This window comes from Canis lupus, chromosome 18 (genome assembly GCF_003254725.2).
Source record: "Canis lupus dingo isolate Sandy chromosome 18, ASM325472v2, whole genome shotgun sequence".
NCBI classification, from domain to species: domain Eukaryota; kingdom Metazoa; phylum Chordata; class Mammalia; order Carnivora; family Canidae; genus Canis; species Canis lupus.
The window spans coordinates 51,898,422-51,925,761 of NC_064260.1; the positions used below are offsets into that span (position 1 = coordinate 51,898,422).

The 27,340-nt window shown below is 47.3% G+C and overlaps 1 protein-coding gene across 3 annotated transcripts; it reads right to left on the bottom strand.

Moving 5' to 3' along the window:
* Positions 1-27,233, bottom strand: LOC112659213 (solute carrier family 22 member 20). Of its 3 annotated transcripts, none has more exons than XM_025445736.3 (10): positions 25,559-27,233; positions 25,382-25,485; positions 23,791-23,945; positions 21,791-21,959; positions 21,113-21,236; positions 19,727-19,842; positions 12,745-12,959; positions 10,836-10,944; positions 10,458-10,657; positions 1-426 (listed from the first exon to the last, which is right to left on the bottom strand). In XM_025445736.3, exons 1-10 carry the CDS (start codon positions 25,931-25,933, stop codon positions 320-322), a joined length of 1,674 nt encoding a protein of 557 aa, XP_025301521.3. In that variant the 5' UTR covers positions 25,934-27,233; the 3' UTR covers positions 1-319. The 3 variants fall into 3 exon arrangements, with proteins under 3 accessions (XP_025301521.3, XP_025301522.3, XP_025301523.3); XM_025445737.3 differs by having other exon boundaries at positions 10,458-10,661; XM_025445738.3 differs by lacking the exons at positions 10,458-10,657; positions 10,836-10,944.
* Positions 27,234-27,340: the final 107 nt, after the last annotated feature.

The window sequence follows — 27,340 nt, forward strand, 5'->3', positions numbered from 1 at the left end:
GAGGTTTTATTTCTTTATTTAATAAATTTAAATTATTTATTTATTTATTTATTTTTTTTGAACAGAGGTTTTAAGGGGCCGATTCAGGGATGGGAAAGAAAAAGAGTTCCTCCTTTGGTCCCTGGACATGGTTTCTCTTGACTTTGTACATATTTGTGATATCAATTGGCTGTTGGTGGTAACCAGTAACCACAGCCCTGGTGTGTGGACAGCTCTTTGGCATGGGCTGGCAGAGCCACCATGTTCCTTGGCCAATCTCACCCTCCATCAGGAAAAGCCCCAGGGTGTCTGGACATCAGATGAGGTGCTGCCAGCATGCTCATGGCAGTTTAGATGGTTTCTTTGAGGGGAGAAGCTCCCAGCTGCTGGAGAGAAATTTCTTCCCTCTTTTCTTCCGGATCCTTCCTGGAAAGACCTCCTTTGACTCTGTTGAAATGAAAAGGCAATGGAAAAACAAGCCAGAAAGGCAGAAAGGAAGTGCTGAGAAGCAGGTGGTATGTGCACAGTATTCACGATGTGTGTCTCTACCATCCTAAAGCCCCCAAGAAAGGTAGAAGCCATGGTGGCCCTTCCTCTAGTGCTCATGGGGCACCTCAAGGAAAGACTGCAAGGTCAAAAGCTTTCCAATGAGGACCCGAGGTCAGACATGCACCCAAGGTCACCCAGCTGGTCATCGTGGCACCAGGCTCGCTGAACTTGCTGGTGCTGGGCCTGGTTCTCCTGTGGACCAGGGGCACCCACAGAGAGCCCAGGGGACTTGGCACTGTCAGGGCTCTTCTCCCTCTGCTCCAGGTAGAAAATCAGCCAGCCTGGAGCAGGGAGGAGAATCAGGGGTGGGGAGGTGACAAGGAAGTCATCTAGAATAGCCTTCCAAATAGTGTGAGGGCTGCCCGTGGAGCTCTCTGTCCTTGGACCAGGTGCAGTTTTGACTTTTTCATTTTTATCCCTCTATCTTTGAAATGATTTGTGTTCACTTTTATTTTATCCTTGTGCAGACCAAAAAATGGTTTATTCTGCATAATTGCATTAGTCTTCATTTTTTTTCTTTTTTAATCATACACCTCTTGCCAATTTCTTTGGTCTACTTTTAGCTGGCTCCAGTTTGAGAACTTTTTCAATGTTCCAAATGTTTTTATCAGAGTTTTTATCCTTACCTTGTAGCTCTTATTTCTAACCTTTTAGTTCAACGGTTTAAGGCATTTTTGCATGTGATTATTTCTTCACATAATCACAAAGAAACAGTTCGTTCCACTTGTCCTCCATTTCTCTCTTTTTTTGCACTTGAAGCCTTGTAGCCTTTCTGACTATGTCCTTTGAGTCCATTCAGCATTTTGGTTTTACCCGTTGTGTGCCTGCCTGTGGGGGCTGAGGGACAGGAAACTGTTTCTCCTCAGCTCCTGCCAATAGATTCCCCATCCCTTCCAAAGATGATTCCTAAAAACCCAGAGGCAGACATTCTCCAGATTCAACTGCTGCAATGGTTAGGCTTGCTCAATACTATTTTAAAAATTCATCACATGGGGGCACCTGAGTGGCTTGGCGGGTTAAGTGTGTGCCTTCAGCTCAGGTCAGGATCCTGCGGGTCCTGGGATCGAGCCCCTCCTTGGGCCCCCTGCTCAGTGAGGGGCCTGCTTCTCCCTCTCCCTCTGCTGTTCCCTCTACTTGTGCTCTCTCTCTCACCCTCTCAAATAAATAAAGTCTTTTAAATAAATAAATAAATAAATAAATAAATAAATAAATAAATAAATAAATAAATTTATTGTATGAGCAAAGATGACCAGACCAGAGGTGGCCTGTTTTGTGAACTGAAATCCATGGTCTCCTTTTTTTAATGTCTGAAATATAATACAATAAGCACTAAAAACATGCTGGGTTCAGCCATGCAGCTGGTGCTCCCTGTGGGTGAGAGGGTGGCAGGAGGTCCCAGCTGACCGATGGCCTGGGCTTTGGCCTTGGTGGAGTGCCAGCTCTCCTGCTGAAAGGCTGAAAATCCATCCCCCAGCCCTCACCTCTCTAAGTCCCTACTACCAGTGGGAGAACTCGATGGAAGGTCATTGATTGGAGCCTTGCAACTTTGTCTAGGCCCTGCTGCCTCTCGTCTGGGTCTTTCCACCATCTTGGCAGGCTCTAAGAAGCATTACCATCTTCCCAGACCCTTCCCTAGCTTCTAGGCCTCCGAGGAGCTGCCCTGTGTCTGGGAAACAATCTAATTGGATTCTTATAATTGCTTTCCTTGTGTGCTTCTCTCCCTTGGTTACCAAAGAAAGCCTGTTCAATATAGACAATTTGGAGATAATTTTTATGTTTAAAATTTTTAAAGTTTTATTTATTTTTCTTTTTAATTAAAAAAACTTTTTAAGTTTAATTTATTTAAATAATCCCTACCTAATGTGGAGGTTGAACTCAGGACCCTGAGATCGAGTTGCATGTTCTTCTAACTGGGCCAGCCAGGCACCCCCAGAGATAATTTTTAAAATGTAAAGTAGCCAGGAAAAAAATTAAATGTCACTCATACTTTGAGGCAACCACTGTCACCATTTTAATATATTTGTTTCTCTCTTTGGAGTCTCTATTTTTTTTTTTTAGTTTTTATTTATTTATTTATCTATCTATCTATCAATCTATCTATCTATCTATCTGTCTGTCTATCTATTTATTTATTTAAGTAATCTCCACACCCAGCATGGGGCTTGAACTCATGGCCTCAAGATCAAGAGTTGCATGCTCTACTGACTGAGCCAGGCAAGTGTCCCTTAATCAATGTTTCTTCACATAATTAGGAAAATATTATAATTAATTTCAATATACTATTTAACAGTATATTGTAAACATTCCCCATGCCCTTAAAAAGTCTTCATCAAGTGCTCCTGGGTGGCTCAGTCTGTTACATGTCTGCCTTCAGCTCAGGGGTCCTGGGATGGAGTCCTGAATCGTGCTCCCTGCTCAGCAGGGTGTCTGTTTCTCCCTCTCTCTTTTTTTAAAGATTTTATTTATTTATTCATGAGAGACACACAGAGAGAGAGAGAGAGAGAGAGAGAGGGAGAGAGAGAGAGAGAGAGAGAGAGAGAGAGGCAGAGACACAGGCAGAGGGAGAAGCAGGCTCCATGCAGGAAGCCCAATATGGGACTCAATCCCTGGTCTCTAGGATCACACCCTGGGCTGAAGGCGGCACTAAACTGCTGAACTACTTGGGCTGCCCTGTTTCTCTTTCTCCTGCCCCTCCCTGCCACTCATGCTTGCATGCTCTCTCTCTTTCCCTCTCAAATAAATAAATAAAATATTAAAAAGAAGAAAGTCTTCGTCAATGTAACTTCCTACAATTGCACAGCATATCATATTTTGTTCAAATTGTTGGAGATCTGGAGTTTACATTTTTTCCTGGCATATTAAACATGGTGATGAATATCCTTATAAATAAACTTTGTCCACATTTCAGCTTATTTCCTTAGGGCAGAGCCCTGGCAATGTCATTGCTACTTAGAAGAATATGAAAATTTTTCCATCTCATGATCAGTGAGAGAAACTTCAAGAAATGTTGCAGGAGTTTCCTTCTTCCTGTCATCATTGACTACTACTGTGTTTTAAATGTTTTCCTTATTGGCTATTTAAAAATTACCTCTTCCCTGTTTTAATTTGCATTTCTTTCATTATGATGTGAGTACCTTTCCCCTGTTTATTTTCTATCAGCACTTCCTCCTTTGTGTATGTTCTATTCTTACAGAAAAGAGATTCCTTTGCTATGTTACTTCAACAAACTGGGGCATAAGCTCAACTTGGTCATGGAGGCTGACCTGGCCCCAGACCAGGCACACAGACCATCCCGGAGATACAGTATTTGGTTTTGTGATTAATGAAGGATGGGAGTAATTTACAATGAAATAATTTATAAACAAATGGATTTTTGTCAGTCTGTGAAGTAAGTATGGAGGAAGTTCCCTTATATCTTTACATAACCCAGGAACCAGAGGTAAAAGGTACATTACAGCTAATCCTTCTTGGCTTGCAGCCATCTTGGAGATGGGTGACATGAACCTTGGAAAGAGCCATTTTCTTCTCATCTTAATCCTTGACACCCAAGACCTTGGCCCAGCACTCATAATTATTTGTGGAGAGTAGAAATGGAGAAACATGAAATGGGTGAGGAGTTCTTCAGTTTTTTTTTTTTTTTAAGATTTTATTTATTTATTCATGAGAGACACACACAGAGAGAGGCAGAGACACAGGTAGAGTGAGAAGCAGGCTCCATGCAAGGAGCCTGATGTGGGATTCAAACCTGGGACTCCAGGATCACACCCTGAGCTGAAGGCAGATGCTCAACCACTGAGCCACCCAGGCATCCTGAGTTCTTGAATTCTTATTGTCCAGATATTGAAAACTACTTGACTGACTCATGAGAGAGGCCATTTCTTGCCTCTCGTTCCCCAACATCACTGTTTCCTACCAAACCAGAATAAGTTGAGTTGTTTCTGACTCCTATTTGGTTGGAAGGGAATTGTCAAGAAGAACCTCAGACAAGTTACTGAAGAAGCCCATGGGCCAGAACGCCTGGGAATCATGCAGGAGCATATTAAAGGTATCTGATTATAAGCCCCTCAGGGGTTCTAAAAATCTTAACTCAAGAGGTTCTATGGCTGTTGGAACAGGTAAGCATTGTTGAAGAGTACTTATTTTTCATCGGGGTGATATTGCCTCCAGGGGGTAAAAACTAGTTCTTGGGGGAGGGGGGACAAAAAAATCTGAGATATTACGATGGTTTGTGGCTTTCAAAGAGCTATGGTATATGAACAGATAGATAGTATATCTGTGGTATTAAATTGTTTTGGGGAGGGTGGGGTATGGTTAGGGGGAGGGTGATAATGTAAAATGGTTGAAAAAGTGTTCCAGAGCAACTGCTCTAAATTCCTAGACCCAAGGCCCCTTTTAGGCTGAGATTTACTAATGCAAAGGAAACGGAAAGGGATTTTTAAAAATCAGGCCACATCGATCCTTCTTCCAAGTCCTGCAGTGGTTTCTCTATTGAGTAAGAGCCTAAATTCTCAGAGTGGTCTCTAGGGCTGCCCCCGCCCCTCCCCAGGCTCATCACCACTGAGCCACCCAGGCGTCCCTCAATTATTCTCTCTTAATTACATATTTATTTTTGTGTATTTGTTCTCGATGCACCTTACTCTATAACCTCCAAGAGGGCAAAGGTCACATCTGTCTTATTCACTCTACATACCACACTTAGCATTGTGTCTGACCTATAGGAGGAATTGATTGAATAATGATTTAATATGTAGATTAGATTTCAAAAAGGCGGGGATCCCTGGGTGGCTCAGCGGTTTAGCACCTGCCTTTGGCCCAGGGCGCGATCCTGGAGTCCCAGGATCGAGTCCCGCGTCGGGCTCCTGGCATGGAGCCTGCTTCTCCCTCTGCCTGTGTTTCTGCCTCTCTCTCTCTCATGAATAAATAAATCTTAAAAAAAATAAAATGTTATTTAAAAAAAAGATTTCAAAAAGGCTAAATTAAACACCAGGTAAAATCCTTGGCCTCCAGAACTCTGGGAAAAACTCCCTGATCAGTGTCCGCTATTTTTATCAACTCACTCATGGCAGGGCTGCATCTGGACTTGCTCCTACTGGTGCCTACCCAAGAGCAGATTTTGTTGCCTAAGATGTTTACTAAAAAAGCGTCATGTCTGTGTCCTCCTTAATAAGTCACATTTAGGAGTGCCTGGGTGGCTCATTTGGTTAAGCATCTGAGTTCAGCTCAGGTCATGATCTCAGAGTCCTGGGATCAAGCCTGGTCAAGCTCCCCACACACCCCAACTGGGCCTCTCTCTCTGCCCCTCCTGCCATGCATGCTCTCTCTCTCTCTCTCTCTCAAATAAACAAATAAAATCTTTAAAAAGATAAGTCACAGGTTTAAATTTCTTAGCAAAAGTTTATATGAGATGCAAATAGGCTTTGAGTATGGCTAGTCCACCTCTTGGCATCATTATACTTGCTACAATCTCAAGGATGAATCTAGAGGGGTGTAAGGTTAGAGGAGTGAGGGGGTCAAGGTCTTATCTGTTTATGAGACAACTTGTGTCATCAAAAATATATGGAAGACTTTTCTTCCTTTCTCTTCTTGAACAATTTGATCTTAAAGCCATTATGTGGTGCAGAGCAAGGTAGGTGTCCACATGGAAGGTTGACCCAGTGTGGGGTTTTGGAGCCCAGGTAGGGTGTGGAAGGGTCCATGAAGGAGAGGGAAGGGTTATATGCTGGGGGACTGATCAAATAAGCAAATATTTAAGGTTAAGGGAAAGCAGATTTCTCATTGTCAGAGAAGGGAGTTAAATATGTAAAGGGAGAAAACTGAGATAGACCTGGTGGTAAGTGGTGTTGGATTAAAGTTGGAAGTAATGGTGTGACTCATGGTTTTCAGTATGATTTACAGATATAGAAAAAAAAGATGTATGGGTCCATGTGTCTATATGTATATTCATATATTCCCTGCTTCTATCCACTGAGAGGGCTTGAGAGCAGAAAAACTCCATAATAATGAGCCCCTCACATCTGGATCTTGGCTTTTTTAAGATTCATTTATTTGAGAGAGAGAGAGAGAGAGAGAAAAGGAGGGGGAGTGGCAGAGGGACAGAGAATCTCAAGCAGAGTCTCCACAAGCCCAGGCGGGGCACCAATCTCACCACCCTGAGATCATTACCTGAGCCGAAATCAAGAGGCAGACCCAACCAACTGAGCCCCTCAGGCCCCCCACGGATCTTGGCTTATAAATACCATTCTATACTAAAATGAACCAGGATGCTCAGAGAAATGGTTGCCAAGGCAGCTATGGGGAAATGAGCTTAGAATATCTGGTTGTGCCAGAAAACAAGGACATGCTTAAAGAATTTGAAAAGAACACAGAAATCAAAAGGTTCATGCTGGCCAAATTTAGGAAAACTGAGCATCAAAATAGGGTATAATAAAGAATAAGGATTTACAAATCCATAATGATACAAATATGTACGTAATAAATTGAAAGATTGATAAGGAATAGAATGTTTACATAGTTTCAAAGTACTTCAGCACAAAATGCTTGTTAATTACAGAGGGGAAAAGAGTAAGTTTACAGTGCAAAAGCCTGGCAGGTACCTCCTTAATTAAGAGATCAAGAGGGGGACGCCTGGGTGGCTCAGCAGTTGAGCGTCTGCCTTTGGCTCAGGGTGTGATCCCTGGGCCCAGGATCAAGTTCCACATTGGGTTCCTTGCAGGGAGCCTGCTTCTCCCTCTGCCTGTGTCTCCCTGCCTCTCCTCTCTCTGTCTCTTATGAATAAATAAATAAAATCTTAAAAAAAAAAAGAAGGGATCAAGAGGAACATCACCAATCAGAGGACAGATCAAAATCGTGTGCCACCTGCTGGGATATAATGAGCATGACTCAGCATCACTTCTGTGACAGCACTGCCAGAGATGCAGAAGCTACAACCTATAACATTGGCAAAACCCAAAGCAGGGAAAATCTACAGAATTAACTGGTCTGTAATCTTCAAAACAGTCAAGGTCATTGTTAACTCACAGCTACTCTGTGCCAGCTCTGTGTTCATCTTCAAAGACACCTGGAACCAAGACACTGACCATTAACCACACACAGCAAGGATGAAATGTACTAGCCAGTAATTTATAAGGTGCTGTTAAAGGGGACTCTCCCTCTGGAGCCAACCTGTCCCAGCTTATCTAACATTGCTTATTGAAAAATCATGGGTTTATGATCTGCAATTGGTTTACCTGGTTATACAACCTGATATTAGCTGTGACCAACGGGATACCAAAAACCCCTCAGTCGTGCCTTGGCTTCCCTGAGCTTGAGATAACTCACTTTCATGCCCACAGCCTGTGAGAGACGAAACCGAGGGCAGAGAGGACCCTGGGCGGTGCACCTGTTTGCCTGCCTTTTCTTCCTCCTACTGTATTGTATCCTTCAGCTCCTGAAAGCCTTGTGAGCTTCGTGGAGTCCTGCTTGTCCTTCCTATTATAAAACCCTGTATAAGTGTTGGAGTCGAGAGAGCCAGAGAACACCCGAGGATCTAGTTCAGCCTGAGAGAAATGCAACAACCAAATGCCACTTGTGATTCTGAACCAGATCCTCTTGCTTTATAGAACATTGGTGGTGGGGCAAGGGGGCCGGGATAGGGAAGACTGGCAGAACTTGAATGAGCCCTGAGAATTAAATAGAAATCATATACCAATATTAGCTTTCTAACTGTGATGGTTCTATTGGGGTTATGTAGGAGAACATCTTTGTTTGAAAGAATTACACAGCACAGTATTTGGAAAAGATCTCTCAACAACTCTCTCTCCCAGAGTTCAGACGAAAAGTGTAACTTTGAGAGTGTTCCAGATCATACTCAACACACACACATATATAATTTAAAAAATAAACGATAGGGGCACCAGGGTGGCTAAGTGGTTGAGCATCTGCCTTTGGCTCAGGTCATGATCCCGGGGTCCTGGGATCGAGTCCCACATCGGGCTCCCCGCAGGGAGCCTGCTTCTCCCTCTGCTTATGTCTCTGCCTCTCTCTGTGTATCTCTCGTGAATAAATAAATAAAATCTTTTTAAAAAAATAAAAAATAAATGATAAAAACAATATGAGATCTGGGACTACTCCACAACATTTGTGAAGCTTCAGAGAGCTTCCCGCATTTTAGATATCAGTTAGTTTTCCAATGTGTACAAGCTCCTCCACAGACTCTGGGACGAATGGACTTCTGTCGGGACCAGCTAGCTCAGACCCAATCGGCAAATTGTTGTGAGAAATAATGGCTTGTCCTCAACTATTTTTAAAAATAAAATTATTTTTAGAGGCACCTGGGTGGCTCAGTTGGTTAAACGTCTGACTCGATTTCAGCTCAGGTTGTGATCCCAGCGTTGTCGGATCAAGCCCCATGTCTGGCTCCCCGCTTGCCATGGAGTCTGCTTGAGATTCTCTCTCTCTGCCCCTCCCCTGATCTCTCTCTATTTCTGTCTCAATAAATAAATAAAATATAATAAAATTATTTTTAGTAAATGGTCTCCATTATGTAATTGTTTCACATCTGTAACAACATATAGTAGTATACTGGGATTTTTTCTATAGCCAGGGTAAGCAAAATGTGACTTTAAAAATGCCCAGGCCAAAACCATTACAGTAATGTCAGGGGAAGCCACACCTCTAGTTGTTTTCTTATGTATTTGGGTCCCTCAGGCAACATCTCAGAGCACCTGCAAACAGGCTCTGGATTGGATTATTGACAAATGCTTACCCAATATCTGGGATGTTTAGACCTACACCTCTGGCATGAGTGGGAATTAAAAAGGCAGAGAGCAAAGGGAGGAATGTTCCAGACAGAGTGGCCTTGGTGGTGGCAGGGGTCAGATCCTGGGAGCCTTGTAAGATTTCAGATTTTATCTTCAACTTTGTAAAAGGGTGCCAGGGAAGGGTTGCAAGGAGAAGCGATGTAATTCTTTACATGGCAAGCCTTTCACACTAGTTGCTATATAAAAAATAAAGTGGAAGGAACAGGGGAACATCTGAGGCTTTTACAGCTGTCCAGACCAGAAGGCGGATGGTCACAGGGGTGAGGGAGATGGACAGATTCTTAATATATGTTGAAGGCAAAATTGACAGGACTCGCCAAAGAATGTGTCCTTGATCTATGTGAGTCCAGCCTTCGTCCATGGCTCAGATTAGATGTAGGATGTTTATGGCGGATTATTTTAAGGATTTCAAACACAGGTCTCTGGGCACAGATGGCTCCAGCTGTGGGGTCAAGCTAGACAGAGAAAGCTATAAACTTGGGCCCCGTTCCCTTCCCAGGCCCCATTCTTCAAAACCAAGGGCCTTCACCAACCCCGTTATTGCAGAGAAATGCAGAACGTCTGCCCTGATACTTTTAGAAACCTCATCAAGGATGTCAGCTTACTCAGTGACCTCCCTAAGGGGATCCACGAGAGAAATTTCTTTTAATGCTAATTGCTGAGAAAAGCTTCACTTTCCCCAGAGAACTATCATCCCTTTACCTCTCTCATAAGACAACAAAAGTCATTAACAGGGTCTCCCTTTCTGTTGCCAGGAAGCTCTGAGCCAGATTTGAAGGTCACCATGGCAGCCCCACCGGCCAGTCTTTGCTTTGGAATATGGTACCTCTCGTCACCACAAACCGTCATCCCCACTCCTCTGCCAGGCTTTACTTCAACTCATGTTCCCATTGTGCCTGGTCTACAGTTTATTCTTTGTTCTATTTCACTATCCTTGTTGGATCTGTCTGTTGAAAGTGAAGCCTCTTAGACAAAGGTGGGCAGGGGAGGCTGGTCTTCCCCGCATGGCTCCCGCTCACCACCCGTGACATCATAACAGCAGTCAGAGGACCCTCATGGCCTCAAGTTATTTCATGGGAACCTGCAGCCTGTTTGGCCATCCTTACCCCACCATGCCCAGAGGTTCCTCACCTCCTCTCCATGGCCTCAATGGTCTCCACCAGAGGTGCATTGCGAGTCTCGGCCAGGAAGCAGACGGCCAGTCCGGCCAAGATCGAAGTAGCCCCGAAGCCGATGGGCGGCAGGATGGTGCTGAACTCCCCGAGCGTGGTGACCAGGGGTGCAACCAGACCCCCAAAGCGGGCATTGACTGAGGCAAAGCCCATCCCCATCTGCCTAAAAAGTATGGACTGGTCAGTGGCTGTGGCCCAGACTGCCTAGAGGGCTGGGAGTGCCAGGCCTTGGGTGTCAGGGGGGTAGACAGAAAGGAGAGGACATCTAGCTTCAGCAAACCCAGCAGGTGTCAACCCGGAGCTTCAGGGCCTCCCAGGTTGGGGAAGGTGCACCCACCTGATCTCTGTGGGGTATAGCTCTCCAGTGAACAGGTACACACAGATGAAGGAGCTGGCCAGGCAGCCTTTGCCTAGTGCAGCCTGGGCTGTGCGCAGGGTCTGCATATCTGCAGAGGGGTAGGCAGAGCCAGGGTTAGGGAGTGCTCAGAGCCCCAAAGGGGATCAGGGAGGCAGAGGGGTAGTGGTGGGTATGGGGTGGAGGCAGAGGCTGCTCAGGAGTGGTGGGGTATGGGGTCGAGGCAGAGGCTGAGGTTTGGAGCCCAAAAAAGGAGGAGGGAAATACAGCAATGGGAGGAGGGGGTTGGGATTTCCACTACCTCACTTTCCCACCTAGGCCGCAGAGTGCCCCGCACTGCCCTACTCTGATTTATGCCTCCTTTTACCCCCTCCCAAGGCAGGACAAACTTTGGAGTCAGGCGTGGGTTCAAATTCCAGCTCTGACTCAGCTGGGTGACCTCGGTTACTGTCACTTGACCTCCCTGAGCCTCCTTCCCTGTCCTCAACTGTAAAATGAGGGAAATACCAACACCTGCTTTACAGGGTTGTCATAAGATTGCTGTGATGTCATGAATGCAAAGGGCTCAGTGCTCATTAAATATTTGCTGTTACTATCATTACCTTGTCCTGCTAGTGGTTATAAACAGTAAAACCCCAATGCACATGCCCAACATTGAAGCAATGGTCAAGGAAATTATGGTACATTCCCTGGCTGCACACTGGAACGAGGAGGGGAGATTTATAAAACATCCACACTTGGGCCCTACCCCCTCTCTATTAAAGTCTCTGAGCCATAGGCTCAAGTTTGAGTATTTCTTGAAAGATCACTAGGAGATTCCAATGTGCAGCGAGAGTTGTAAAACACCAATCTAGATGAATTATTATATACTGATACAAAGCTAAGGTAATAAAATATTGATATTAACATGGAAAAGTATATTGGGGTGCCTGGGTGGCACAGTTGGTTAAGCATCCAACTCTTGGTCTCAGCTCAGGTCTTGATCTCAGGGTCATGAGTTCAAGTCCCATGTTAGACTCCATGCTGGGCATGGAGCCTACTTTAAAAATAATAATAAATAACTGTGCCTGGGTGGCTCAGTTGGTTAAGCATCTAACTTCAGCTCAGGTCAAGATCTCAGAATCCTGGGGTTGAGCCCTATGTCTGGCTTCCCACTCAGTGAGGAGTCTTTCTCCCTTTCCTTCTGCCCCTCCACCCACTCGTGCACTCATACTCTCTCTCTCTCTCAAGTGAATGAATAAAATCTTAAAAAATAATAATAATGATAGATAAATAAATAACATGAGGAAGCATACTTATGTTATAATATAGTGAAATAGGGATACATTATACATACATAAATAAGATATATACATAATCATATATATATATAATATATCAAATACAAAATCTACAAGAAGGAAAAAAAGATTGGAAGAAAATATGTCAAAGTACCAATAGTAATAATCCATCCACTCTACAAGAAAGCAATGAAGCACCAAGAAATCAGACAAGTTGCCTAAGGCCATGGGCCTTGGCCTTCACACAAGCTCTAGGACTCCGATACTCAGCTCTGGCTTCTTGCTGGAATCACTGGACTGTTCTTTAGATACTTAGGATTGGGTCCCATTCCCTGACACTGGTGGCATTGGCCTTGAGCCTTTGGGCATTGGGAGTTTTCAAAGGTCATCAATCTGACAAGAGGTAAATGCTTTAAGGGCAAAGACTCTCGCCTTTGCCAATTCTCCACCATGGCCCTGAATGCTCATTAAAAACCCTGCTAATTGACACTCACTTCCTTTTCAGATCCAGAAGAATATCCCTCAGCCTTGTTCCCTTGCTGTATTCATTGCCCACCAGACCCCAGACCCCAGAGACTCCCAAGTGGTCATGACAGAAGTAGATGGCTCACCTTCTGGCACAAACATGTTCACGATCACCATGAGCCCGGCCAGGATGAGGAAGGAGGCCACAGTGGCCCGGCGGCCCACGTAAATCATGGTGGTGGTGGCCACTAGCATGGCCGGGATGTCTATGACCCCAAACAGGACCTGTACCAGGTATACGCTGAGTCCAAACTTCTGCAGGTCCATGGCCAGCCCATAGTAAGCCATGGAGTTGGAGAACCTGGAAGAGGCAGCAGAATGGTCCTGCTCTAGCCCATGGTTCACCGTTCTGCACCCAGGGGTGCAGGGTGAATGACACAGGACTCCAATTTCAGGGAGCTAAAGTCCCCTGAATTTAACCTGTTCCCTTTTCTCCCCACCAAATCCAAGTCTATGACTTGGGTCTTAGAGCCCAGGCTCCTCCCTCCATGTTCCAGCTTAACCACCTGCTCCCTGGTGTCCGAGTCTGTGGGTTCCAGAATGTGAGTGTTTTTCCCTGTCTGCACTGCTCCAGCCTCCACCCCCAGCCTTCAGTGGCTGAGCTGAGCGTCACATCTAAGAGCTGGAAGGAGAAAACGAGAGCCTTCCAACAAGGCGAAGAAGACTTCTTAGGACCCTCATGCATCTCCCAGTGTTCACTGAGAAATCTGCCCCTGAAGGTGGCTGCTTCTGCCAAGGGAGGTTTATTTATTTTTTTAATATTTTATTTATTTATTCATGAGAGACACACAGAGAGAGTCAGAGACACAGGCAGAGGGAGAAACAGGCTCCAAGCAGGGAGCCGGACATGGGACTCGATCCCAGGTCTCCAGGATCAGGCTCTGGGCCGAAGGCGGCGCTAAACCCCTGAGCCACCTGGGCTGGCCCCCAAGGGAGGTTTACAGTCAATCTGGCGACAAAGACCTGGAGTTGCCACAGCAGGAGTGGGGGGGGCGGTGGGAGGGCGGTCTCCAGAGATATTTATTTATTTATTTATTTATTTATTTATTTATTTATTTATTTATTTATTTATTTTTAAATATTTTATTTATTCATAATAGAGAGGCGGGGGGGGGGGCGCAGAGACACAGGCAAAGGGAGAAGCAGGCTCTATGCAGGACTCGATCCTGGGACTCCAGGATCATGCCTTGGGCCAAAGGCAGGCGCTAAACCACTGAGCCACCCAGACATCCCCTGAGAAATTTATTTATTTATTTATTTTATTTTATTTTTAAAGATTTATTTTTATTTATTTATTTATGATAGACAGAGAGAGAGAGAGAGAGGGAGGCAGAGACACAGACAGAGGGAGAAACAGGCTCCATGCCAGGAGCCTGACGTGGGACTCGATCCCTGGACTCCAGGATCGCACCCTGGGCCGAAGGCCGGCGTGAAACCGCTGAGCCACCCGGGGATCCCCCCTGAGAAATTTAAAATGTCCCTAAGGCAATGTCTCAAAGAGATGTTTGAATATCCATATTCACAGCTGCATCGTTCACAATAGTGGAAAGGACTCCAAGTGTCCACCGACTCCTGAATGGATGAACAACAAGTGGTGCAGGTGGGTAATTACTCAGCCTTCAAAAGGAAGACATACTGACAGGTGCTCCCATGGTGCAGAGCCCTGAGGACAGTGCACTAGCTGAAATAAGCCAGTCACGGGTGCCTGGGTAGCTCAGTGAGTTGGGCATCTGCCTTCAGCTTAGGTCATAATCTCAGAGTCCTGGGATTGAGCCCCGCATCGGGCTCCTTGCTTAGCGGAGACCCTTCTTCTCCCTTTCCCTCTGCCACTCTCCCTGTTTGTGCACTCTCTCTATCAAATAAATAAATCTTAAGAAAAAAAAAAAAAAGAAAGAAGCCAGTCACAAAGAGAAAAATACTGCATGATGCTACTTATACGAGGTCCCTAAAGTAGTTAGAATTATAGGGACAGAAAGGAGAACAGTAGTTGCCACAAGGGCTGGGTGGAGGGAGAATGAGTTGTGGTTTAGTGGGTTAAAAACAGAGTTCCAGGGGATCCCTGGATTTAAAGATTTATCTTTAAAAAAAAAAATCTTTAAAAAAAAAAAACAGAGTTCCAGTTTTGCAAAGTAAAAAAGAGTCCTGGAGGATGGTTTGCACAGCAATGGAACACACTTAGCATGGCAAAACTTTATGCTATGTGTATTTTACCCCACTTAATAATAAAAGCATGGGATTGGCCCCCGTGAGTCCCGGTGGGTCGACCTGGTTCTGTTTCCCTGAAAGTATATTGGGGGTGTGTGTGTGGAAAAACAGAATTTGGCAGTGGGCTTTCTCCAAGCATCTGCCCCCTTAGCACCTACTGAGAAACGCCTACCATCCCTCCCACCTACCCTCAGCTTTGCGAGTCAAGGGAGATGGAGAGAAAGACAAGATGCATCATCATTCTTGTTGGCCCTAGGCAGATCTGAGGGGGCCCAAGGGAAATTCAGGTCTGATTTTGGCTCCTCCCAGGTGGAGAAGAGAGGCAAGGCCCCCCACATAGTATTTTGAACCCCCTGGAAGACAAAGTCACCCAGACAAAACATCCTGTAGCCCTTCACACTGCAGGGAAGGCAGTGTGATGTCAGCTTTATTTGGTTGGGACTTAGTTAGAGTAGATAATCTGACCTTGGAAAGACAGTCCTGCTTCCTCAGTCTCCATATCCTGCCTGGACATCACAGTCATTGCGTGGACTGCCTCTCCATGTTCTCCATTGACCATTCCCTTCTCGAAGCTTCGTCTTGGCTCAGCTTCCCTGACCTGCGCCTCATGCTTTCTCTCTTTCCCCCTCTATCTGGTATTTCTCTGTGTTCTTCCCCCTTCTGTCTTCTCCCCACTGTAGATGCTCTTGCCTTTCTTCCTTCACAGCGTGGAAATATTGTGTTGTGTCCAGGCATAAGGCCAGGAATGAGATGGCCAAAGTCCTGCCTTCTCTGGGCTTCCAGTCTGGTGTGGAGACAAGCATTCGAGGAAGGAAACGCTATTCCCCTCCCCATCATGGAAAAGACTTTGTTGTATCCTTGAAACACAACAAAACCATCTTTCATGTTTCCCTGCCCTGATGTCTCTTGAATGAACGGTGGGACTCCCTGCCTACTAAATTCTACAAGAACCTCCAGCCTTCTTTCTGGTGCAGTTTTGGCAGGAGGTGGAGGAACCCAAACCCCAAGGCAGTGAGGCAAGGCTCAGATGAGGACAGAGACTCCCACAGAAAAGCCCTGGACTTTCAATTTCTATCCCCCTCCTCCCCAACCCCTGCCCAGAGGTCCACTGCAAAGCCACCCCACTGCCCCTCAGCACTTCAGAAAGACTTCTGGCATTTCATGGAGGGGTCCTGGTCTGAGCCTGTCTAGCAGCTTATTATTTCTCTCTACCTCAAACCAAAAAAGCTTGCTTTTTACCATGTGCCCTATTTTCATCTAGAGAATGACTTTCCAAGGATCAGGTCCCTGTTCTGTTATGTGAAACCAATATAGTCTCCAATAACCCAAAATGATATTTTTCTTCTCGTGGCTCATGCAACCACCACATCCTGCACCATCAAAGATGATGACTCTAGAAAGATCCTGACTGGGTCACATGGGGCTGTGACATGAACAGGAAGACGAGGCTCCCAGGACAAAGACAAAATTCTTACTTGCCTCCTAGTAATTTTATCATTTAGGAGATTGTGAGGGTTTTAGGAGTTCTGTGTCAGAAACTGGGGGCAGAAAGCCATATATATATATACATACATTCTGTTATCTCATATCACGTAAGGGAACATCCTCAGGCTCCTGGGATTAAGACAGGGATCAATAGCATTCATTGATACTGTGTGTACACACACACACACACACACACACACACACATATTTATTCTGGGTATAATTTAGGTTGGATATTTTTTTTTTTTACATTTGGAATAAATTTATATTCACAGAAAGTTTGAAAAATTAGATTAGGGGCTCCTGGGTAGCTCAGTTGGTTAAGTGCCTGCCTTTGGCTCAGGTCATGATCTCGGGGTCCTGGAATCAAGTTCTGTATCAGGCTCCCTGTTCAGTGGGGAGTCTGCTTCTTCTACTTCTCTCCACCTCCCCGTCTCCCCCGCGCTTGTGCTTGCTTTCTCTCTCTCTCTCTCTCTCTGTCAAATAAATAAATAAATAAATAAAATCCTTAAAAAAAGAAAAAGATAAGTTAGATTAGACATCTTGGAGGGAGGTCATTATTCTGCCTTCCACAAGGAGTGTATTCATACAATGGAAGGCAACACAATAAGAAGAACTAAATTATATGCTGCAACCTGGATACACCTAACAAACATGATATTGGACAAGTGAAACTAGTTGCAAAAGAGTGTACACTGTGTGATTACATTTAAACAAAGTTCAAAAATAGGTTAAAATAATCTGTGGCATTAGAAAAACACTGTGGGGGTGGCTGGGTGGCTCAGTAGGTTAAGTGTCTGCCTTCCACTTAAGTCATGATCTCAGGTTCCTGGGACTGAGCCCCGTGTCGGGCTCCTTGCTGAATACGGCTTCTCTCTCTCCCTCTGCCCTTCCCCCTGCCCCACTCATGCTCTCTCTCTCTCTCTCTCTTAAATAAAAAAGTAAAAATAAAATCTTAAAATAAAAAAAAAAAAGAATAAGGATTGTAAGAACCCCTGAGCTGAGAACTCAACCATATTATGCCTAGAATTCTGACCTACTTCATGAGCTGGATTCATGTAGCACTGTAAAGATATTTACAGATATGATTAAGTTATCAGAAGCAAGTAGCAGATATGTATGTATGGTATTAGCCCATTTTTATAATATATGTGCATGTCTTGTGTGTACAAAGGTCTAGAAGGATACAGATGTGTATGGTGGGGCTTGCTGCTGTGGATGGGAGGGAGAGCAGAGAGGGGGGAGAAGCATCACATTCCTCTCATACAGTGATAACAGGTGCACATCTGCTTATCAAATGTCAGTACTGAGTTTACTAAGTGTTGGCTTCACATACATTATTGCTTCTAATCTTCACAACCACCTTTTGTGGTAGGCACTATTATAATATCAATGGTACAGATGGGGAAACTGAGATACAGAGAGATTAAGGAACTTGCCCAAGATCACACAGAGTTAAAAAATAAATAAATAAATAAAAAATCACACAGAGTTGTGGCAGAGCTGAGATTCTAATCCAAGCAGTCAGGTTCCAGAGTCCTGCCTTTTGTTTTTTATCTTGTTTTTTATTTGTATATTTTAATTTATTTTTAAATATTTTATTTATTTATTTGACAGAGAGAGAAAGAGAACACAATCAGGGGGAGTGGCAGGCAGAGGGAAAGGGAGAAGCAGAGTCCCATAGAATAGAGAGCCCAACTCAGGACTCGATCCCAGGACTCTCAGATCATGACCTGAGCTGATGGCAGACGCTTAACCTTGTCTTGTTTTTTAAATTGAGATACAGTTGAGTCCTGCCTCATAATCAATACAGTATACTGACTTTATGTTTCTGGATTGTTTGAAAAAAAAAAAACAATTTTTTTCAATGAGTATGCAGTGCTTTTGTAGTTTAGGAAAAAAGCCAGAGGAGAAAAAGAAATCCAAGTTAATGGAAGGCATTTACAACAGAAGTTTGTGAAAGTCAAACAGTTCCTCACACTTCCTCTTCCTTTCAAAGGTCCCCACCTGCCAGCAGAAACCCCATCTGGGTGACCGAGTCACTAGCTGCCCAAATTACTTTCTTTTAACAGAAATGGGCCTTAGCTTATTCTTTCCAGAAGGATCCAAGAGGGGACTTTCAACCCTGGAATTTTTAATTCATGATATTTCTTCCCAGTGGGAAGAGGACAGTGAAGAGAGGGTCTTGTGGGCCCACAGAGTGCTGGCAGTAGAGTATCACTTCCCTGACTTGGATTCTGAGGAGCATTCTGGGTGCCGAGGGCCAGAATTGCCCCATGGGCAATAGTGTCAGGGCAGAAGCCCTCTAAAGGTCCAGAGTGGTGGACAATCCCACATTTCTAGTGTCTAGGGGACACAGCCCCAACCTAAATCATAGCTTAGACTCTACCCAAGCACTTACCCTGGCCATGTCAGGGGGTTACATGTCTAAATGTTTAGCCCTCAAAAAGACCTTCGGGGTAGGTATATAAGCAGGAAATTGGGGCACCAGGAGGCTGACTGACTTGCTCAAGGTCACTTAGGTAGTCTGGTTTACCACAGCCCAGCTAGTAACCACTAATCAAGAGTGCTGGAGCTCCTCCAGAGAACAGATCATTCATGGCCTGTGTTCACTACTTCACAAATATCAACCCTTATTATTTACATGTCCAGGATATCATATCCTGGGAAGTGAAATTGAAATGATCCCCAGCCTTTTTAAAATCAGATCCTTATCTTAGGATCTGCCAGCTTCCAGTCTGTGCTAATGTGAGTGGATTGTGTTTGTGGTTTTATCCTTTTTACACTTCATGTTTATCGATGTAGCTGCTGGGACTTCCTTCCTGGTCACCTGGCAAATTCCACAACCATTTTTGTAAAATCCACTTAAATGCCATCTTCTGCATGGAGCTCTCAGCAGCTTCAACCAGGAGAGCTGCTATAAGGACACTTGTCATACCTCATAGACATTATTGTTTCCCTGTGTGCCCCCTGGACCAACGAGTATTCTTCTAGAGGAGGACACTTCCCAGAATCTCTTGGAGAGCCCCCAAGGGCCTTTCAGGGTGAGACAAGGTGCATTTTGGAAAAGCTGCATGGGTGATTTCCAATGGGTGCCCCACCCCCCACCAAGGTGAGATCCACTGTCCAGATGTAGGGTCCCTAGGTCAGCACAGATGTCTCATCTATGACCACATCTCAGTGCCTATGACCACATCTCAGGACCCTAGAGAAGGGTAGGGACAAGTTTGAATTCACAAGGTTCACCTGCTCATTGCATTAAGACTATTCGAAAAAAAAAAAAAAAAAAGACTATTCGAGAACAGTTTGGAAGTAGGGATAAAAGGCGAGTGAGTCTCTGCCTCAGGTCAAAGACTTGGGCTTGAGCACATCACCTACCAGACCACCATGAGACAGAAGGTGACCTTTCGGATGGCCGGGGTTCGGAAGAGGTCCAAGATGGAGTTGGAGGTGCGGACACTTGCAATCTCACTCTGGATGTAGGAACTCACCACCTGGGCAAGGAAAGTTTGATCAGCAGATGGGAAGGATCTGGGACCCTATTTTCCTGTCAGGAGTCCCTTCGTCTGTGGAGAGGAAGGTCAAGGTTGAGGTCCCCGGCAAGATAGCTGGTTCTAGTCTCTTCTCCATCCCGGGACTGATGGCTCTCAACAAGTCATTTCCAGAGCTTTGGGATGAAGAAGAGGCTCCAGTGTGAGTCCCAAGGCTCCTGAGCTGCCTGCTGATCAGGCTGTGGTTCTAGAGGGACCCTTATGCCTCACTCCGGGTGGAGACTCTGAGATTGGCTTGGGCAGTGGTTAAGGGCAGGGGTTCTGACTGGTTCTGCTACTTCCCACTGTGTGTTCTTAGGAAAATGACCCAAAACATTCAAACTTCAGTTTCCTCATCCGCAAAAGTAGCAAGTTAAATCAGATTATGTACCTAAAGCCCCAGCAGAGTGCCTAGCAGGGGGCTGGAGAATCATACCTCTTTATAATAAATGGTAACTATCTTATAAATGGTAATTCTTATGACAGTATTTATAATAAATGGTACTTTTATTATTGATTCTTTGATCATTTCATGTTATGACTTCTATTTTAATATTTTCATTTCATTTTATTTTACTACTTATTTAAATTTCAGCTAGGTGTCAATGTGAATGGGGTTATTTCCCCATTGCATAGATGGATAGACTGATAACCAAAGTGGTTATTTACCTCAGATCACATTACCATTCAATGGCTAAACATTTTTTTTTTTTTAAGATTTTATTTAGGGAACCCTGGGTGGCGCAGCAGTTTAGCGCCTGCCTTTGGCCCAGGGCGCGATCCTGGAGACCCGGGATCGAATCCCACGTCGGGCTCCCGGTGCATGGAGCCTGCTTCTCCCTCTGCCTGTGTCTCTGCCTCTCTCTCTATGTGTGACTATAATAAATAAAAATTTTTTAAAAATTTAAAGATTTTGTTTATTTATTTATTCATAGAGACACAGAGAGAGAATGAGAGGCAGAGACACAGGCAGAGGGAGAAGCAGGCTCCATGCAGAGAGCCTGACGTGGGACTCGATCCAGGGTCTCCAGGATCACACCCTGGGCTGCAGGCGGCGCTAGACCGCTGGGCCACCGGGGCTGCCCAAAGGCTAAACATTTTTGCTTCACTGGAACTCTTCCCTCTCTGTTTACTCCCCCCCTTCACCTGGACGCTGGGTGAGTCCTGGTGCATCTCAGGGCCACCAGCCAGATTCAAAACAGTCTCTCTCCTTTCTTCCACCCATGCTGCCTACCTCTTTGGTCAGCCTTTCTCCTTCCTCCGCTCTCCCATTCATAACAGCCACCTTCCGCAGGTTCTCCACAGCTAGCTGGGACTTGCCATGAAGCAGGAGCCATCGGGATGACTCTGGCAGCCACCTGGGACCAAAAGAAGGATGAAAGACGGCAATGTTGAGTAGATCTCCTTCTGTTCTCCAAAGCCGAGTACACCTTCATTCCCCTTCTTTCAGAACCTGAAAAAAGCAAACTGTCCTGCTGCCCACAGAGTCAGGAAGACTGGAGGACATGCAGGACATCCCTTTTGCAGAGAACATCAGACAGGGACACACTGAAGGGCACTTAGAAACTTACAGAGCCACTTTTGAATCTGGTTCTGACCTGGTGTGTGGCTTGAATAAGTCATGGGCCCTGCTTGGGCCATGCCTCAGTTCCCTTCCTGTTGTGAGTTGCAAAGGAACTGATGAGGCAAAACCACTGGAATGTTCTGGAGCCCTACACTCATGTAAGGGATTTTATCAGAGCTTCCCAAGAGTCATGGGCAGTCCCTGTGAGCCTGTGGTCCCCACAAGCATCAACCCTCTTTCAGTCCCCACCATGTCCAGCAGGTCCCAGTCACTGCATAGCCCAAACTTGTCACAGGAGGGGCTCAGTCACCAAGCACACCCTCCCTCACCCCTCTAACCGGGACGTACCAAGAATAGAGGAAGAAGATGAGGAAAGGAATGGAGACGGCAAGCTGCAGCCACCGCCAGGGGCGGATCAGGTATGCCACTCCGGCCAGGATTAGCTGACCTAGGGTAAAGGAGTACCCCAGCAAGACCCCCGCCACGGTCCGGCCCTGGGTGGGCATCCACTCCACGACTGTAGAGAAAATCAGGAACAGGATCAGTGGGGCTCATGGCCCACACAGTTGTCTAATTCACCTGTGCCCTTCAGAGCGACTCTGGCTACTTGAAAGTTTTCCAGATATCTGCTGAGACACAGGTGCACCAAAGAACTAAATATAACCAATAAAAACCACAAGAATGTTAGAAAAAATTCATGGCGATTTTTTTTTCAATCTTAGAGTCAGTTAAGTCTTTTCTAAAAATGCCACAAAACCCAGAAGCAATAAAAGGGAAGATCAACAAACTTGACTTTATGAAAATAAGAGTGTCTGCATATGAAAACAAACACCTTGACTGGCTTAAAAAAAAAAAAAGCAAATACCATAAGTCAAGTCATAATGTTAGCAAAAATAAGCAAACAAACAAAAAATTTGCAACTCAAATTTAAAGGTAAATTATGAGTTACTCTAATACTGGAAGGGTTCTTACACTTCGATAGGAAAACAACAAAAAGGCAAAAAAGAAAAGAAAAGAAAAGAAAAGAAAAGAAAAGAAAAGAAAACCCACAAAAAAACAGGTAAATAGTTGGTAGGAAAAGAAATATAATGGCTCTTAATAACATGATTTTTTTTTTTTTTTTTGTAAACAGCAAAACTTGGAAATAACCTAAATGTCCACGCATGGAGGACTGGTTAATAAATCATGCACATTCTCACAAGGCAACTGTAACAAATTAATGAGGACACTCCTTTTCCACAAGCCGCCAGCTCCTGCCATGTGTCTGGTCCATCAGCAAAGCCTGTTGCTTCTACCAACAGAAGCCACAGAGCCCTTCCTGCCTCTTCCTGCTACCCCCAGGCCCAAGCCAGTCTGCCGCTTGCTGGTGACTGGAGGGTCCACAGGGATCCTGGCAGGTACTAAGTCAGATCAGGTCAGACCTCTCCTCAGCTTGGGCTTCTCCAGGGGCTCCTGTCTCACTCAGAGTCAAAGGCATAGTCTGTACATGGCCACAGGGTCTAAGGATCTGACCCCCAACTCCCTGACCTCCTGTCACCACTTCCCTCCCTGCTCTGCTCCAGCCACAAGAACCCCCTCCTCTTGAGCCCCCTAGAAATACAGGTCCCTTGGGGCCTTTACCTGGAATCTTCTTCCCCCAGATAGCTGTGGGGCATACTTTCTCCCTCCTGCAAGCTCTGCTCGGACCACTCTCAGTGAGGACTTTCCCTGGCCACTCCACACCCCCCACTCACTGCTTGCTTATTCTCTTTCTGGGCTTTAGCTTCATCTGTAGCATTTATCTCCTTCCAACATACTAACAGTGCTCCATGCCAGAGACACCTGCAGCTACCTGAAACCAGCCTCAGTGGGGATGGACCCTGTCACTTTGGGAGTGGGGGACATTCCCACCTGGCTTCCAGGGGGCCAGGTCTCCACCACGGTGCTAAGGAGTCACCACCTTTGCAGCCCAGGTGAGCCCTGCCTTTTTTTGGAACCACATACTCTTGGGGCTGCCAGCAACCTTGGGGACCACTGTGTCTCAGGTCCCTGCTATGTCCCCACCCTGAGCCTGGCATACAGTAGATACTTACTAAGTATGGTATACAGTAGGTGCGCACAAAGTGGTTAGTGTTGACTATTGCACATAGGAAATAACCCAACCCTCTCAGAGTACAGATGGGCAAATCTCAACCCAGGGCCGTGACTGAGAGCCCAGGTCACCCGAGAACCCCCGGTGGGGTCCTGAGCTGAAGTTACTGAGTAAGAATCCCATCACAATGCAACAGGAATGATGCCTGCTGATAGGGTGCCATCCCCCCTTCCGTGAGCCACCCTCCCAACCCAGGCCCCTGCTTGGCTGGACTCACCCAGTGAAAGGGAGTTGAGAATGATGCCAGAGAAGGTCATGCCCATCAGGAACCGGGAGATGCAGTAGGCGCTGAAGGAGCCAAAGTAGGCCGTGGCGACCCCTGAAACTGCCAGCTGCAGGTACGACCAGACCAGAGGGCCCTTGCGGCCCAGCCTGAGCCAGGTGCCAGGCACAGGTTAGCTTCCGGAGGTGGCAGCAAGGTCCCTTGTGGGGGCCATTGGGGGAGGGCAGGGGGAAGCTGCCCCCCAGGCCGCCCCCTCCTAGCAGAACAGGTGTGTCCGCTGGGCCCCAGGCATCGACAGCAGAGGTTGGTCAGGGAGGGAGAACCACCGTGAACAGGTGTGGAACAGAACTAGACATAAAGAGGTACTTTTTCTCTCTGTCCCCTCACTCTAGGAGTATGTCTGGTCTCCCAACCCAGCTCCTAATCTTTCGGGCTAGGGCAAAGGCAGGGATTCTGCAAAGGTCCAGAGGCAGGTAGGGCAGGTGGTGAGAGGGTCCCGAGTGAACTTCTGGTTGGACAAAGGCCACCCACCAGGACTTAGGGGCCAGTGTGAACAGGACCCCAGGGTCAAGTCTTCATTTGAACTGATGGTGTTGGGGAGGTCAGGGGGGTCGGGGGCTTGTCACACCACAAAGGGGTTGAAGGTCAGGGTTCAGGGCAGCAGGGTTATCCCAGTCTGGCCTTGCCACTGCCCCATTCAGAAGTGAGGGTCTGGTGTGGCTGGAGGGCAGCAGGCCATGAAGGCAGTGGACAGCATTTCTTCCCCACATGCCCCATGATACACTCACGTGTTCACTCATTCATTCTTTGACACAGACCTGCATCGTTCACCTCTAAGTAACAGTCCTGCTCTGGGGGCTGGTGACAAACACATGTGACACTATGGGTAAGATACAGCTCCTACTTGGGAAGACCAGGCTGTGTTGTGACACAGCGTGACCAGGGTCATGACAGAGCTGCCCACGAGGTGCCTGAGGCATGCTGCACAGGAGCCAGTCTGCCCTCCAGGTTTGGGGCAGGCCCCCCGGAGCTGTCGAGGATGGAGGAAGGGAGGAGGCAGAAGAGAGGACAGAGGAGGTGTGGAGACGACCTCATCAGAGCCATGTGCTATGTTGTGTTCCCTGGTGTCTCTCTAGCAGGGCTGCCGCCTGTCATGAGGAACCATCATGCTTCGTTCTGGTCATCCATGCAGTAGAATTCAGTAGGGAGGTAGGGAGGACCAGAAAGCTTTCTAAAGGAACGTGCAGAGGCCTTAACATGACGTAAAAGCCAGGCACAGAAGCACATGTGGGGTATGCCGACATTTGTATAATAAAGGTGGGACAGAACATATGTATTGTTGGCTTGGATCATGTAAAACCACAAAATCGCAAAAACATCTCTGGTAGATGCACAGAAACCAGGATGCCCTCTAGAAATTACTGGATGGTGGGGCAGGAGTAGGAAAGGGGCGCTTCCCTGCAGACTCTTATACTTTCTGGAATTTTGAACCACGGGAACGTAGTATCTATATACAAATACACTTCAATAAGGTAAAATTAATGGAGAGGCTCAGGTGGCTGGGCCCTCCTCCCTGAAGGCTCACCTGTCCGCAAGGCTGCCAAACACGGCGGCGCCCACCAGCACCCCTGCCATGTAGATAGACTGAGCCAGGTCTCGGAGGGGGCGGGCCTCACATACCAGATCCCACTGCAGGGGAGAGAGGGGCACTCCAGCCTCGGCCTCAGGTGGCAGCCCCCCACCCACCCTGGCCCCCACTGACCTCCATCACGATGGTGGATGGGAAAACGCTGCGGTCGTAGACCCAGCCATCCTTGCAACCCTCTGTGGCCGGCTCATGGGCAGAGGTGTTGGGGCTCAGGAGGGCCCACTGAGGCTCTGTGAAGCGCTGGCATGGCTCAGGGGCCCCGAGCTGGTCCAGGGGCACGATGGCCCTCAGCCAGGCCCCCGAGGTGTTGGTGGCAGCCGCAGTGTGGTTTGTGGGGCCTCGGCAGTGGTGGTGGGGCACGGCAGCTGTGAAGTTCTGCAGGAAGTTGTGACAGGCCAGCAGGCTGCAAGGCAGCAGCAGCAGGGCCGTGTAGATGAGCTGGAAGCGACCCACACCACCCAGACTGTCCAGCAGGTCTGTGAAGGCCATGGCTGGGGGCCTGGCCCAGGGCCCAGCCTGCTGGGGCCTTATGTAAAGGACGGGCCCTGGGAGGTGGAGGAAGAGAGCCAGGGTCAGGACCACAGATGCCCCATGTCCAGCAGGTCGGAGGGGTCCAGTTACACCTCACAGGAGGCCTCGGATGTCCCCATGTCTGCAGGGCTCCCCCTCCCTCCAGGACCTTTCTCATTTTTTTCAATCTGACTCCCTGGTTAGAAAACTAAGGGTCCCCGAGGGCCACCTCATAGCCGCTGCCCAGAGCTGGAGGCCCAGCCACTCCAGCAGGACCCTAGCACTAATTGTGGCTCTGTCATCACCCTCCCCTTTATTCTGGGGGCCATTTGGGAGGCATCTTCAAGAGCCAGATCTAGCTTCAGCTCACGGGACCCAGTCCCCATCCCCCAAGCCCTGAAAAGTCAGAGGCCGCACAGGAGAAACTGGGGTGGGGTGGGGGGTGGAATCCTCTAAAAATGCTCAAGCAGGACAGTTAAGGGGAACCCCTGGTCTCCCTGCCTCTGTCCCAGGCACTCAGCCTCAGCGTGGGGGTCAGTGAGAGGGTCGGGCCACCCGATCAGTATTCTGACCCTTCCATCAAATAAAACCCCACACAGGGAGCTAAGAGGGTGGGGCCCAGTACTCCCGCCCTCCCAGGCCCCCACCTGGTCCTCTCACAACCCAGCCCAGACTCCCAGGAAGTGATGGGCATTCACCTTACTGACAGGACGCCCAGGCTCGGGACCCAGTCTAGGACTCCCAAGGGCAACATGCAGGCTCAGGACAGGGGATCCAGGCCCGGCGCCAGCCTGTGGTGAGCAGTGTCCAGGAAGTCTGCCACTTGGGGCTCCACCTGGGGCTCCCAGCCACTGAGGCAGCCCCCACCCCTAACCTAGGCGCTGTCAGCCTCTGCCCTGCAGATGCTGCCCTAGTGTGTGGCTTAGTCCCGTCACCCCCACTTCCCACTGTCCTACCTCCTCCTCTATCTTCACCTCAACTTACTCTTATCTGTGGTAAGAAAAGTCAGGACCCCAGAGGGGGCTGGAGCTGCTTACATAAGCTGCAGGTGTCCAGGTGAAAGAGGCTCTGTGTTCTGGGAGCTTCCTGGGGGGTCAGGTTTGTGCTCAGGAGGTGTTCGGATTTCAGCTGGAGTGTACAGGGAGGGCAGGGGGCGGGCCCCTGGGGCTGTGAGGAGGGTGTATAGGACCTGCAGGGTTGCATGGGACCTCAGCAGTATGGCCTTGCCCCTGCACCTGGGGCCCCAGCTTCCCTAGGTACCCCAGCAGGGATGGAAGCCCTCAGGGCATCAGGGAAAGTGACGGAGAGCAGGGCAAGGGTGCTGTGAGGACCCAGGCTGTCCCTGCAGGTCAACACCTGCTGGTGCCTTCCTTGGCGGCAGGTTTG